At 42.3% G+C, this 16,795-nt stretch overlaps 1 protein-coding gene across 1 annotated transcript in view; it reads right to left on the reverse strand.

The window, feature by feature from the left end:
* Nucleotides 1–16,795, reverse strand: part of LOC120568723 (contactin-associated protein-like 4) — a 202,240-nt gene that overhangs the window by 128,644 nt on the left and 56,801 nt on the right. The window contains exon 3 of the mRNA XM_039816408.1: nucleotides 9,218–9,411. Coding sequence (XP_039672342.1) covers nucleotides 9,218–9,411 — 194 coding nt within the window. The remainder of the gene's footprint in view (nucleotides 1–9,217; nucleotides 9,412–16,795) is intronic.

A 16,795-nucleotide genomic window follows, 5' to 3' on the forward strand; every position in this document is an offset into this window, starting at 1 on the left:
GCATCTCATCCTTCACTCTAGGGGGCCAACGGATCCTTTTTTTAAAGTTTGTCCAATTTACAAGCATTATTTTATACAAAGAAACATGCAAAAGGGACATGTATCTTCCCCTCAAAGTAAAAAAAAGAAGAAGAGAGAAGTGGGGAAAAAGTTATTCAGGCCTCTACGCTGAAAGCAGAAGAAGAGTAGAAAATGTGTTGTGGTTGATTCAGCAGCTCTGCCTTCAACTTTCTCCTCTGACGGACTCGGTAAGCTCGGCCGACGAACGCACAGACGCCGGGAAACACTTTGAAATGTGACTGGCATCGTGCTCAGTTTAATGCAGAGCGTCAGATCAACGTGTTTTTAAGCCGTGAGAAGGCGTTCTCTGCTCTCCCTCGGAGACGATCCTCGGTGCTCAGATTAGCTGGATTCCCTCCATGTGAGGAAATTGCCTTCTAATCAAAAGCTTCTCTCTGCACCGCCGGAACACATGTGGCTTTCCGCTGGATAAATGTCCATGCTCACGGTGTGTAATACCCAGGGTGTGATTTGTGAAAAAAGCAGAGGGGGGGATGTTTGTTGATCATGCACAACAAAACAAGACATGCAAGAATGAAATCCCCCTTGCAAATACCATGGATATAGTGCCATTCGGCCAGGCATGCCAAATACTTACATGCCATTCAATATTCAATGGAAAATACAGCGCTTTCAAGCTGGAGAGCAGAGCTCACTCTGCTGCAAAAACTAAATACTTTCACCCAGGAAACTCTCGTTCGTTCCTCTGGAATGTCTTAATCCAAACCTAAACCTTTTTCCTAAAGTCGTTTTGATTCCTAAACTTAACTGTTTTTGCCACGTGATGCTCACTTTTTCTGGCTAAACTCCCTGAAAGGACCGTCATCTGGCGGTGCCTGTACCCGGCTCGCAGTCACCTATTGGCGGCTAAACAACCGCCACTGGTAGCCGGCGTCCCGGAGCTCTGTAGCGGCTCAATACAACCAGCAACTGCCGCTCGGATTTTATCGTTCTATGGTACTATAGACTGTTCAAGTAACAGCGCTTTACTCAGTTTAAAATACTTCTGTTTTAGGTATATAATGGTCTATTTGTGACATTTTGTCCCCACCGGGGATACAAATAATTCAGCACAGGCAGGGATATGTAGACCAGAAAAGGGGAAATATAATGCCCACTGGGAACATGCACGTGGACCGTCTCTCTGTGCTGACATGATTTATCACGGGGTTTTCTTTCTACACAAACACAACTACTTAGTATTCCTGTGTCTGCATACTATACCATGTAGCATCACCACAGACACAAATACAAGTCCAACTTGTGCGGTGGGAGAACGCTGAAGAAGTACCAGGAAGTGGGAGGTGATGCCTTGCTGCCTCCGCTGTCCGTCTCACTGATTCCTTCATGAATAATATTCCGGTGGCGTAGTGAAAATACCGTTACCGAGGTGGTAAAAGCACCAAATTTTGCATGGTGTTTCCTTAGGGTCTATAGTGTAATTTTGGCCTAGGAGCCCTCGGAAACAAACTTTGTAACATGTCATATTAGAAGTATATCATAATCAATGAAATATGCTTAAAAACAGTGATTTTCAAGTTCCCGCACAAGATAAAGAGTTCAAATTAATCCCAAAGTTAACATTTTATGTTTATTTATGTTTATGAACTTTTACATAACTAAAGCTTCTATACATGTCAAAGTATTAGCAATATGATCTTTATTGGCCCTGTAATTGATAATTATGAGTCGTTACAGTTGCATTTGCAAAGAGGGGAGCAGTCTAGACTTGCTTTGCCACATTTGCATCATGTGTCATCCAAACTGGTTCCCAAGACCGTGATTCCTTGGTCCATCTATAGTCCCTTGGAGAAGGAATCACTGCTTGGGACCAGAGTTCCAGCGTGGATATCACTGAACAAACTATTCTAAACCGTTCAGGAACCAGACAAAGTCAGGCCTCTGAAGAAGCAACCGGCGATAGAGGAAATCGATGACATTAAGAGGTCGCTTGACTTTCTCTCTGAAGAGATTACTGCTGTCAGGCTGCAGCAAAAAAGCCATTTTAGAGCTGGTTGCGGAAGTAAAGGCTCTCCGGCTTCAAAAAGAATACCTTGCTGTGAGAGTGTGCTGGTCGCCCAGATTTCAGTCTGATAAACTGCCCGTCTGACATATCTTGGGTGGGTGGCAGTTTCTCCATTGTCCTACTCCCAAGGCAGAAGAGTTCTTTCCTCTTCTGGACAATTGAGCTTGAAGGACTGGACTTGTCATACAAGATGACAGTCAGACTTTCAAGCTTTTGGAAGTGACATGAAGCAGCATCTCATTTTTGGAATGGATTTCTGGCAAGGGAAGCAAATACTTCAGTGGCTTCATCATAGGCTTGCCAGGCCTGCCAAACTGACTTCTTACCCTTCCCAGTGAAAGCAGAATCTGAATAGGATTGAACATCAACAGTGCTTGAGACTAGGGCTGGGCGATATGGAGAAAATCAGATATCACGATATTCCTGACCAAATACCTCGATATTGATATTGCGGCGATATTCTAGGGTTGATAATTGGTGCTTTAACAAAATATCTTCACACTTAAATTTTAGATAAATAATCATCAGTAATGTGGACATAATGTCTAAGTGGGGAAAAGGCAAATAATAGAACAGCTAGAACAGTCTGGTAAGTTCAGAAAAGTACATCACTTTACTGTAATGCTTCCTCTAAAACCAGGAAAAGACAACACTTATGCCATATTACGATATCCAAAATCTAAGACAATATCTAGTCTCATATCACAATATCGATATAATATCGATATATTGCCCAGCTCTACTTGAGACTTGTCCTTACCCAGACTTTTACATATGCTATTGATATGGTAAAATTGCCCATGCCAAAATCCAGCCAGATGTCAGTCAAAGGTTGAATCACAAGTAAATCATGGAATAACCTGCAAGAATCCCAATGACATCAGTGTCCACAGTATGCACATGGACAGCTTTTGCTCCTTGCTCCAGGGCATGCTGTATATGAACCACAATCCAGGTGTCTGCCTCTTCATGATTGCAACTGCTCATGGTGCTGCTGGAACCAAAGGAAGATACAGCTTGCCCTGATGTGATATACAGAGATTTTTCTGGGGGCCAGTTGAACTCTTCAGTCTTAGATTTCAGAAAGGCAAAAAGCTCTTTCTTATTCATTGGGTAGGAAATCCATCCAATTTCCTGGCAGCTTTGTTTGGCCAGACAATTTCCTGCGTACACCTTGACCTCTCGTTTGATGCGTGGACTCCTTCAAACTGTCTGAGATGTATGTATCCCATACAATATCCAACCTCTGTGTATCCTGTAGCTGCCTCCTGTCATAGTCAAGGTTATCAAGGGCACCAACTGTGAAGAGCCCTTTCTGGAGATAAGCTGGAACCACAATACCATCAACTTAAACGCGTTCACATGAGGCTTTAGCAAGCCAGTCTTCAATTTGAATAACTGTCATATGAAATGCTAATACCCATTTGGTTTAATTGCTGGACCAGTTGCTTGCTTCTGGAGTGGGTGTTGCCCTTTTCTTTGTGTTATAAAAAATGCCTTGTCCCATTGTGAGGCGAGCCTGAGACTCACATTTTGTCTTGATCTTTCAAGTTGGAGCCATTCATTATCATCGAGATAAGAGACTTTAGGTTTGAAGGAAGTGAGGTTTCTTGACATCTTTCTGGGAAGGAGCCAGTGATTTTGAAGCCTGTATGGTTGAATATGTCATTTCTAATAATCTTCACAGCTTTTGCCAGGATGAGAGCGTCTTCATCAAAATCTCTCTTCCTCAGAGCTTCCCTTAGCATATTTCTCATGCCCTCCTCAAAGACAAGAACTGTAATCCTTCCATCAAATTGTTCTTCATCTGGAAAGCATTGAAGCTAATTATTTTTCAATTAGGTTGTGTTGACTTGCTTCCTGACACCCAGTTCCTGAAGTCGATTTACATACAAAGAGTGGAGCTCAGATAGCATAAAGAGAAGAACTCCAGGATCAACACATTTTTCAATGTAGTCCTGAAATTCAATGAAGGCGCGAGTCTCATTCATTTTTTCATCTATGTTTTCTGGACATTGGTCACTCTTACTACGGTAGCAATTTCTCAGCTTTACAAGGCATGGTATATGGTATTTTGCTTCAATTGCAATTAAATCTCCTCCAATTATCCTTGTCATAAGCCTTGTGTCCTTAAAGGTCCCATGGCATGAAAATTTCACTTTATGAGGTTTTTTAACATTAATATGCGTTCCCCCAGCCTGCCTATGGTCCCCCAGTGGCTAGAAATGGTGATAGGTGTAAACCGAGCCCTGGGTATCCTGCTCTGCCTTTGAGAAAATGAAAGCTCAGATGGGCCAATCTGGAATCTTCTCCTTATGAGGTCATAATAATGTCTACAATAGGAAACCAAAATAACTGAAAGTACATATATCTATGTACTGTCACACACAAATAGGATTTAATGTGATGTGATGCAGCCTAACATAAAACTAATGACCAAACTATGAACTCAGTAGATAGCTATATGAATGACCTAGTTGAATTGAAAAATAAAAGAGAAAACCAAGATCTCTTAACATTTAAGCATTTTTGCTGCATTATTTCATAATTCTGCCTGTATTATACAGGGCTTTTTGAGTTTTTTTTATGTATAAGGTGTCTTGGCACTCTATTAATTAATATTATACACTTATAATTTGGAAGATCTACTGGCCAGAGCACAAATTCACAAAAGGAAGCTTATTCAGTGGTTTTAAAAGGCCATTACCCTTAAAAGTTTTACTTACTACAAAAAACTGATTTCTTTTAAGTGATTTGACACTAAATTTCAATATTTCAGCTAGGCTCCTAGGCTGAAATCATGGAGGTCCTAAAGAAGCTTCATGTAAAATGTTGTGCTTTTATCACCTCGGTAACGGTATTATTTAATATGTACACTACCCAACTGGACTATAAGCGCTCCACACAAAAGCTGACATTAATTAATAGTTTAAAGTTGCAGCACATCCTTCTAACATGATGTATGACTGCCACTCTGAACAATATTTTATTCATGACGTGTGGTTTAGGTAATTATCACACTGCTATATTTTCTTTTTATTTAACCCAAAGACTGCAGCAGATCACATTGTTATTAGCTCTTTAGCTACAGCAGCTGAATGAAAATGTCCCTGACTTAAATTTGACACTAAATTAGCACAAAATGACAAAATAAATCACTTACATTTCCATCATGTTGTGTGCATCACATCTGATTTAAAAAAAAAACGTATTGGCATTTGGCAGCCAGGAAGCTATCATAAATAACTGTGTCAGGCTTAAAGAAAAGATGTGACATTTTGTGTTATATATTTTGCTTTCTTGGTTAGAGTTAGATGAGAGGTTCGATACTGCTCTCATGTCTGTACGCTACTGCCAGCCGCTGGCTAACTTAGCTTAGCATAAAGACTGGAAACAGGGGCAAACAGCTAATCTGACTTTATCTAAAGGTAGAAAAAAGTCAGACTGCCAGCCCCTCTGAAGCTCACAAATTAACGTGTCATATGTTTAGTCTGTAGGAAAACCGAGAAATATTTCGGCACATACACATAAAACTGCAAAATTGTTTTCATAATACTGTATCTGAAGTCTCTTTTATATAGACCTTAGTGGTCCCTAATACTGTATCTGAAGTCTCTTTTATATAGATCTTAGTGGTCACCTAATACTGTATCTGAAGTCTCTTTTATATAGACCTTAGTGGTCCCTAATACTGTATCTGAAATCTCTTTTATATAGACCTTAGTGGTCCCCTAATACTGTATCTGAAGTCTCTTTTATATAGGCCTTAGTGGTCCCCTAATACTGTATCTGAAGTCTCTTTTATATAGACCTTAGTGGTCCCCTAATACTGTATCTGAAGTCTCTTTTATATAGACCTTAGTGGTCCCCTAATACTGTATCTGAAGTCTCTTTCCCGAAATTCAGCCTTGGTGCAGAATTCCAGCCACTAGAGCCAGTCCCACGATGAGCTTTCCTTAGGATGTGCCATTTCTGTGTCTGTAGCTATTGAGGAGGAGAGGGGGGGGGCAAGGTGGAGGGTGGGGGTGTGGCCTTGACCAACTGCCACTTTGCTCGTTTGAAAGCCATGATGTCTCTCGCTCTCTCATGGGTGGGCCAAATTCTCTGGGCAGGCAAAGCAGAGAAAGGGGAGGTAACCTTTCCCCTTATGACATCATAAAGGGAAGATTCCAGATCGGCCCATCTGAGCTTTCATTTTCTCAAAGGCAGAGCAGGATACCCAGGGCTCGGTTTACACCTATCACCATTTCTAGCCACTGGGGGACCATAGGCAGGCTGGGGGAACACATATTAATGTTAAAAAAACCTCATGAAGGGACATTTTCATGCCATGGGACCTTTAACACTACTATGACTTCATCTGTTCTCCTGCGTTTATTGTCACTCTGCACTCAATTCTGTATAAAAGGACAAATAATTAAAAGTGTTTGTGGAGAAGAAAACAGGTGAGATTGACCACATGCACGGATACAGTGGATTTGGCCCTCATTGATTTCAGTATGTGGCCGTGCTCCAGGCTGCACCGCTCGGCCTCAGCCGGGATAGTGACACTCGGCTGCCTCTCTCTGTCCCGCTCCGTGTCCATCAACAGCAGTGTAAGTGTTTTGGCAAAAGGTCGGCACAGTCAGCAGAGCTCTTTCATTGGTTCATCCATTATTCATAAGGAGTCACAGGCTCCTGATGTCTGTGATTATCTCCTCAGGACGGGCTGATCCCTGCAGACCATCACTGCTAAACACCACACCCACACGTAGCATGACTGTGGTAGTGCAGAACAATACCCTCCAATGAACATGTATTGCCTGTTATCTATTATCTATTTTACATCTATTACATGATACTTAGTCTCGCTTTGCCAGACCATCCACGCGCTGCGGTGCGGAAGGTCTGGCTAGTGCACACAGCATTCCTGGATGGGAGAAAAACGTGCTCTGGTTTATTGGCATTTCTTTAAACCAATCATAATCTTCTTGGGCTCCGCACGGAGCCGCTGTAAAATAGTCGTGCGAGAGAAAACTCCGATTGGACAGATAGTCTAGCTAGCTGTCTGGATTTACCCTGCAGAGATCTGAGGAGCAGTTAACCATAGTCCTCACAAATCCACCAGAGGTTAGAACGCCAACACAAAGAAAGTAAAAAGGAAAGAACATCGGCGAGAAGACATGCATCCGGCAGAATTTCCAGCGGCACCAGAGCAATCCCGGAAGTGGAACGCCAAGGATAAAGACTATATGATACTCTACCTACAGTACGGTACTGTTGCACTTGCGTAACAGTACTAAAGGTGGTTCTGTCTGACACTATTTAAAAATAAATAGACTTTTACTGTCCTGCAGTGGTGTAGTCTACTTGATACACAGGTGGATACACTAAGGAAGCTCCAGGATTTCCATATACCCACTTAAAAATGCCCAATGACGCAACAACATACTTTCCGTTATATTTTTGATATATTTTGAATTGTCATCTGTGTTTTTCTTCTTGGCATAGGCTAAATAAAAGGTATTTTCACCGTAAATTGGTGCATACAAGTGTGTCCAAAGTCTTTGAGGCTCAAAATAACCCTGGGGGAGGACACCCAGACCCCCTTCCCCCAAAGGCAGCTTCTGGCCCATATGTATAGGACAATATATTTATATACAGTACAGTATACCCACTACAATACATTAGACTACACCACTGCTGTCCTGTGATTGGCCCCATCTACAGTATATTGTGCTGTTAATCTATATTGTTTTTAAATAAATGTATACCTATAATGTCTGCCTGCCAGTGTGATAAGTTAAAAGACAATACATTCAACTTAGAAAAATAGTAAATTCATGGTCTGTAATAAGATTACAATTATACATTCATGATTTACATTGTTGGAAAAGATTTTATTTCCTTATTGTTTTACTGATGGAGATTGAATGTTAACATTTAGCAAAAGAGTTACAGCGAATTCACATATCCATATTTTGACATATATTTTCCAATGAGTTGCTTGTGAACTTTGTATTTGAGAGAGTTTTACCCAGCCAGAGCAAGACTTGCTGCTTGCCAGAAATGGTTAAGAATGTGAGAATAGGGAACTACTGTAAATTATTAAGGTATGTAGATAGAAAGATACTTTATTCATCCCGAGGGAAATTTTAGGCATCCAGTAGCTTAGACAACCATAACACAACAGACACACATGCACACATACATCTCACATACATACAAATCACTCACAGAAATGTAAAGAGTTAACAATTTGTAAAGTGATTACAAAGGTCTGGTATGGACTGACCATGTGATGCAATGACCATGATAAGGTGCTATATGGTAGAGTGTGTGCAGTGGTGGTAGTGCAAAAGAGAACAGTGCAGGGATTGAACAGTGCAATAGCTAATTATTAAATATTAACTATGACTATGAACATAATAGAATTGCTTGACAAACAAGAAAAGAAGTAATATACTTTAAGACAGGGGTGTCAAACTCATTTTCACTAAGGGCCACACTGGAAAATGAGAATCATATCAGGGGCCAGACATGTAGAGTTTACTGACATGCTTTTATTTATTTATCGGAAAAGTCAAATATCTTTGACTGTATTATTGCATGTCTCATATTGTCTTCTCACTTTCAGTTTGGTCCACATAAAGTCCCAAGAAAGTTCCTCAGCCATCATAGAAAAAAGCGCCCAAAAAGTCGGAAAAAGTGATAAAAACTTGGTGGGCCAAAATTTATTGTGAACCTTAATCGACATGCGGGCCGGATCAAAAATCTGCGAGGGGCTGGATTTGGCCTGCGGGCCTTCAGTTTGACACACGTGCTTTAAGAACAATATATAACAGGGAATAAGTTATAAGATGTAGATGTTATGACCACAGTCCAGGGTAATATAGCCTATAAGACAGCCAGGTGTACAGCAGACAAAGAGATATAATGGTGTTAGGGGCTGAGAGAGACAGGCCCATGCTGAAAAGTCCATTTCTCCCCTCCCCCTTTGTATGGTTTTGAAGAGTTGGATGGCCCTGGGGACAAAGGACCTCCTCAACTTGTCTGCTGAGCATGACAGAAGTCTGACATTTTCCCCATTAGAAATTGTTCACGTGTTCATTAGATACGTTCCTGATAAACGAGAGCGAGGAAACGACTCACCCCTATGCTGTCCTCCTGTCTGTACTGCTTCCAGTTGTGTCCCGTGTCGCTGAACATCAGCAGGTACGATGACAGCCAATCAGAGCTGCCGTAGCGGCCCTGCGTAGCGACAGCGGTGATGGTGGTCCGCTGGCCCAGGTCCACCTCCAGCCACTGGTACCTGTCTGAGGTGTGAGGAGACCAGCCTCCAGCGCCTGCAGGACCAGAGACATTCATATGTCACATTTCATTCAGTGAGCAGTACGTGCATGACCTTTAACCCTTGTTGTCTTCCCGTCGCTATAACATTTTGTAAAACATCCAAATTCAGTGGCCGGGTTGCCTCAGTGGGTAGAGCAGGAGGCCATATTTTTAGAGGTTTATGCCTTGACGCAGAGGTCCAGGGTTCGAATCCTACCTAGCTGTCCTGTCCTGTCAATTAAAGGCGAAAAAAAAAAACCAAAAAACATCCAAATTGTTTGAAAGTAGAGAACTGATTCCTTTAACTTGTGAAGAGCGTTGTATGGAACCATCCACCTTATTTTTTTTGACAATTTGGTTGAAAGAAACCCAAATATCTGATATAGAAACTGTAAAATTGGGTTAAATTAGACCCGAGGACAACTAGAGGGTTAAGTTTTACCTAACGACACATTTCGTTGTTACACAGCCGATATAAAGCAAATTTTTTTGGTGAAACACATACTACAGTTTAAAAGCCATTGCAGTGCTATAATTGAACACCGTGTTGTGTATTTCACTTGTGTGGGAAAAGAGTATTGGTTTCATTCCAAGACACTGCAGGAGTTTTGTTTTTTATGTAGAAAATTGAATTTCAACAATGTAATGCACTCAGATTGCTGCTATTACACAGAATGTTTCCATTTTGGACACGGTACGTGTAGAAATAACATGACTCCATATGTGTTCATACAAACTGTACATCTAAAGAAGACATCATCATCAGAATGAAAACATCTGCCAATTCTGAGCATTTTTCCAATTTAAAAACCTGCCGCCTCCACAGCTTTTAGACATTTGTGAAATTGTCTTTTTTTATAAGACAATGCCATGCTGTTTAGCAGGCTTTCTGGATGACAGACTCCACTCACTTTCTCAGCACACAAACCATTATACTGTACATGACCTGTAACCTGTAATCTTAACTGTCATTATAGAATAAAGGATTTCACACGGAAATCCCATGGAAGGAGAAAATCTGTATAAATAAGACAAAAATGTTACATCATAATAGTTTTATAACAGTTTAAAAAAACGGTAATTAAAAAGAACAATAATGCCTACTTTGCAGTTTAATAAGCTTGCATATAAGACGTCATAAAGCACACAAATGGCTTAGATAGGACCATGACAAAAGACTACACAGTCAATCTGACCCGCAATTTCCACCAACTGCGGAACGGCTGGTCCGGATTTGCTGCGGAACGGTTGCGGCCATGAAGTCAGGAGGACCCGCGAGAGCTGGCGAATTCACGTATGATTGTGCGATATAACAGGATGTAGTTTTTATAAACAGAACCACAAAACCGACAACAGTTTGTTTCCATCCAGAGGCGTAGAGGGGAAACTCCTGTGCTGACCTGCTGAAATATGATCCACCATGAGCACATTTTATTTTGAAAATTAAGCGGAAATTTAGCGGATCCGCAGCCGTTCCGCAGTTGGTGGAAATTGCGGGTGACTCTGTGAGGCTGTACTGAGACTGTACTGCTAACATCCTTATAAGGACAATGCTCATACGCTGATGTGTAGTAGGTATAAGGTTTATCATGTTCACCATCTTATGTTAGAGTGGTTAGCATGCTAACTTGAACTAATTAGCGCTAAACACAAAGTACAGCTGAGGCTAAAGTCATTAGTTTTGCCGCTAATTGGTCATTAACCAAAGTACAGGACAAAGAAAATGTTTGACCTGATGGTGGCGCTAGAGGAAAAGTCAAAGGGTAACAGGCCTCCTAGTCTATATATCGACGATCATGTCCGGTACTGTTCCTCCGGATGTCCCTCAGTTTCCTTCCTCTTTCTTTGTGTTGCCGTTCTAAACTCCGGTGGATTTATGAGGACTATGGTTAAAGGTGCAGTAGGTAAGACTTATAAAACCAACTGTCTTTCATATTTGGTGAAACTGACCCTATGTTCCAGTAGAACTACATGAAGCAGGTCACTTAAAAATAAATCCAGCTCCTCTGGTACCACCTACAGCCTGTAGTGCGATTTGCAAAAATCCACCGCACCCTGTTCAGATGCACCAATCAGGGCGGGGGTCTAACTGTGTGTCAATCACAGGTGGGAGGGACTGAGAAGTTGTTGATGTTCACATTTTTTTGGCTAAGTCCTAGATCTTCGCAATCCTACCTACGGCACCTTTAACTGCTCCTCAGATCTCTGCAGGGTACATCCTGACAGCTAGCGTGAATGCCTGTACAAAATGTCATGGCAATCCATCCAATAGTTGGCGAGATACTTCATTCTGGAAAAAAAAAGTGTTAGGCCAAGAAGCATGTGGCGTTTTTTGATGTTAGGAAACATTTTGTACTCTCAAATGTCCTGACATGAGATCTTACACTTGCATCTCCTTCAACCTCATCGCTGAGATGTTTTACCGGATTTAGATCCTGACAAACACGTTTACTCCACACATTTTCAACTACATCATCGATAAGAGGTTGCGTTACCATGCATTGATTTTGCGGTAAAAATACCAGACCATTAGCGTCCTTTCCCAAATATAGCACAACTAAGACGCTGCTGATCGATCTATTGATAAGTTGTACAGTTTGCTTGCAAGTCTGGATCTTTGGCTGTATAGAACATCATCAATAGGAGATCGTGGTGCCAAGCATTGATTAGTTTTACAGTAGCCCTGCAGGTCTGCCTCCTTTCCCATATTAGGTATCACTAATAAAGAGCGGTGTTGCAGCATATTGATCGGTTGTATTCTAGGTTAATTGTTTTAAAAAAAAAAAGGGTTTCAAGTAAGAAGCGCTGATATATGTTTTTGAAAAGTGCAGTTTTTTTCAATACGCTTGAAGCATTTCTAATTTAAGGTAAAGTACTGCCTAGTTGCATATCATGCTAGAAACAATGTGTCTTATCCTAATACACTTTCAATAAAGGCTGTGGTCTTATTGATTGGCTGTACACAAGCTCATTGCCATGCAATTTGTCTGTGTTTTCAGACACAGAGACAACTGTTTCAAGAGAAAGAAGACAGAATGTGTGTGTGTGCACATGCGTGTGCGTGTACGTGTGCGTGTACGCGCATTGAAAATGTGCTTTGTCAGGCCAAAGCCACGCCTCAGAGCTCAAACGCCAGATGGACAATTCTGAAGGAGGCTGCTGACCAGTGACCCACCGAGCGATGACACACACACACACACACACACAAATAAAGCACTGCATACGCAGCAATAACACAGGGAAAGAGCAAGAGGAGAGATTGCACACATTAAAGGAATGAGCAGACAGTGTAAATGTCACTTGTCCTCGTGTCACAATGCTGTTGTCTGCTTTTTGTTGCAGCAGCATGAAGCTAACATTTTGAAACAAAGAAACACACATTTATCCTAAGCCTCCAGGGAACAGTACTGAGCTGTTCCATTTTGGTAAAGTAGCTGAGGGCAATGTGATGCCCGTAGGACTAGAAAGCCTTTCTGCCCCACAAATCCATCACAAAGGAACCGTCTGTAAGACATTTCTGTGTTGTGTGTGTGCGGTCCAGCAGTCGGCCAAATGGCTTATGTCATGTGGGACAAACCAAACAGCAGGGGCCACCAAGAGGTGTTTTTAGAGTATACACTGGCCATATATTATCTGATGAATTTAGTTTGTACCTTCAAGCTTTATTACTTTATTAATTTATTACATGTAAAAATGCCAAAACATGCACATTTGTACATACATTTTAAACAAGACATATAGTGCAAGTAAAAGAATGTCAGTGTGTATGTTCATGTTTTGTATGCTGCACAAAACTGCCTGTTAACCACACCCTCAAGTTTACCATACTTAAGCGTGATTTATGCTTCTGCGTTAAATCTACGCCGCGGCTACGTACGTAGTTACGTGGAGGCACGGACCCTACGCCTGACGTGCCTGATGTGCACCTCTCAAAAAATTTAACTACATATTGCAGAGACGCACGCCTGGCTTGGTAGCATTTCCTGGTTCTCCTTCTCCATAAACAACATGAAATCAAGGAGAGGGTTAACTTTTCCTGCTACACACACCGTGGTCAGAAAGAACAGGGGAGACACTTTGTTTACTCTCACTATGATTCTAGAGTCGCTACTCACTCTGAAGATAATCACTGTCTCTCTTACCCGCTCTACCACACACACACACACACACACATAGACACACAGGTTTGTGGCACTATCTTCATGGGGACCCGTAATTGACATAATGCATTCCCTAGCCCCTTACCCTAACCATAACCATCACAACTAAATGCCTAACCTTAACCCTTACCCTAACCTTAACCATCACAACTAAATGCCTAACCTTAACCCTTACCCTCACCCTAACCATAACCTAATTCTATCCCTAATCCTAAAACCAAGTCTTAACCCTCAAACAGCCTTTTAAAGTTGTGGGGTGCAGCACTTTGGCCCCACAAAGCTGTCGGGACCTCACAAGTATACTGGAGTCCCGGGTTTTGGACCCCACGAATATGGTTAAACAAGAACACACACACACACACACACACACAACACAAATGCCGGTCCTGCTATTCTGTTAAAGAGATCGACACATACACCAACGCACAAGTATAAACTTTAGGCCACTCACGTAGGCTACGACAAAAGCTCTGCGTGGAGCCTTAGCAGAACCATAAATCAAACTTCAGTCCACAAAGAATTTTGAACTCCCTTATGTGGGGTTGCCACTCACTCCCAACCTGAAAGGGGCAATCTGCCATCTTCCAGCGAGTACAACAGGGTCTTGGGCTTGGAGGTGCCGATACTCATACCAACTGATTCATGTTCAGGAGCAAAACAACCTGAACAACGTGAGTCCGATAGAAGCCAACAAAATAACAAATTGCTGCATATTGATGTCATCAAACTGGACTCTGAACTCAATGTGCTTGACTTAAAGTTGAGAATTTAATTAATTTCAAGCACAAGCACGTCTAAAAAAGGCCCCAAAGGGCTAGACGCTAAAGGAGACTTTTTGCATCAATAACAAACACCAAAAGGCACCTGCACAAGCGTCACTTTTTGACAAGATTAGAGTGAGAATGTGTTGGTTATCCGCACAGGGATTGCAGATTTGGGCAGATAATGAAATGTCCTTCATTCCAACTTATGGACTGTTACAGATGTAACATGAAGTTGCAAAACCAATGGTTCAGGTCTACAACATTTGCTTCGGTTTTTCCCTTCCCTCCAATATAGACAAAATGACAAGCAAATACTGCGCTATGGATACAAATCCAGAGAGACAGGTTTACATTTCAGGGTAAGATATTTGGTCCACTACATCTTACTGTAGGTACTGGAATCTACAGTAGTGGTAGAAAAAGGTCAGCTCTGTTGCGAAAGCACCTGTGGTAAATGTTGTTGAGATCAATATTTAGTTTGGTATTTTGATAATGGTTTAATCCTTAGCTTGTAGTTTATGTGTTGAAGTTGTACTAGTTTCTGCCCACTTTTGAGTGTGGCCAGTGGGATTGTCTCTGTATTCCCTGGCTCTGAATAATGTGTGCTGGCAGGCAGAGGAGAAAAGCTCAGCAGTGTAAAAGAATCGGTGCTGGCCTGGCGGCCGTTGGAGCCTGATCTTTAAAGAGCTAAATGGCAAAGCTAATAAGCACTTGACTAACAGACGTGTCCAGTGACAGGAGAACAGAAAAAGAACAGACACTCTGACCTTTACTCACGCAGATTAAACTGGGGAAGAAAAGCGAATGAGAAAGTGAAGTGATGGCTGACGGTCTGAACTCTTTCTGTCACGGCTCTCACTTTAAATCAAAGAGACGTCCCTGCTTTCTTTCTGTCCCGAGTGTCTGCCAAGGCTCTCACCAGCCACACGGTGTTACAGTTAATGGCGGTCAGGAGCGTGACATCGCTGCTCTGCCAGCCAATAAGAACGACAGACTCTTCTACGTGATTGGCTTTCCCCTAATCAGGGAGCAGTGAGACAGTTGCCAGTGGCAACATGAAGCTAATTATCTATCATTTCTCGCCTATGAAGTGAAACAGAATGTGAACATAGTCACACAGGCTACTGTTGTGTTGGATTTTACCAACAATAACGTCACTTGTGACAGAGCTGGCTGTGGCTCAGGTGCTTGAGCGGTCGCCTACCAATCGGAAGGTTGGTGGTTCGATCACTGGCCCTGCAGTCCCATGTGGAAATGTCCTTGGGCAATGCACTGAACCCCCCAATTGGTCCCGATGCCGTGTTAGAATGTGTGTGAATGTTTATCTGATGAGCAGGTGGCACCTTGTACGGCAGCCTCGGCCAGTGTATGAATGTGTGTTAATGGTGAATAGTTCCTGTGCTATGTTAACACGCTTTGGGTAGTCGTTAGGACTATATAAATGCAGTCCATTTACATTAGGGGGTGGCAGTAGCGCAGTCAGTAGGGAGTCGGGTTGCTGGTTCAAGTCCCCATATGGTGGTGGACTGGTAACTGGAGAGGTGCCAGTTCACCTCCTGGGCACTGCCAAGGTGCTCTTGAGCAAGGCACCGAACCCCCAACTGCTCGGGGCGTCTTTCCATGGGCAGCCCCCCTCACTCTGACCTCTCTCCATTAGTGCCTGTATAGGTACTGAGCATGTGTGTGTAATTCAGAGCGGTGTGTAATGTGTATAATAATAACAACAGAGTGAAAACATTGTAATTTCCCTTGCGGGATTAATAAAGTATAAATTATTATTAGGGCCCGAGCACAAAAGTGCAAGGCCCCAACGGTGCCTTGCCCCAACGGTGCCTTGCACTGAAAGTGCGAAGGAACCTATTGTTTTTTGTCAGATTATTATTTTTCCGAGTCCTTCGTCGCATTTTTGAGGGGGTTAGCATGCACGAAAACTCACAAAGATTTGCACACGTCACAACTGGTGAAAATTGCAAAGTTCTGTAGGGATTGGGCTCGGGTGTTGCCAGGGGGCTCCATTGCGCCCCCTAACGTGCGTCTTAATTATATAATAACATTTAGGCTTGAGAGTGGTATGGTTGCTCTATAGCGCCCCCTAATTGGTTTTAGCCCTTGGGAACATTTTTGACGGCCTCAATATACACGAAAACTCACAAAAATTGGCGCCCACATAAACACCTGGGAGCTTTGTGAGACTGTACAGCGATTTGGCTCATACCTGTAAGCGGGCTCCATAGCGCCCCCTAATGCGTGGAAGGCCTTAACTTGGACATAGTTGCTCCAATCTTCACCAGATTTAATACATATATTGCTCTTATCACTGCGGACATATTTCTCATTTACATTCATTAGCTCCACCCAACCGGAAGGCGGCCATTTTTAATTATGCAACTTGTCCTAGGCCGTGTTTTCAATCTTCTTGAATCTTTGCAGGTAGTATCTGTTGACCGTCATGACGAAAAGTTATCCAGAGAATT

Source organism: Perca fluviatilis, chromosome 11, assembly GCF_010015445.1.
Source record: "Perca fluviatilis chromosome 11, GENO_Pfluv_1.0, whole genome shotgun sequence".
Taxonomy (NCBI): domain Eukaryota; kingdom Metazoa; phylum Chordata; class Actinopteri; order Perciformes; family Percidae; genus Perca; species Perca fluviatilis.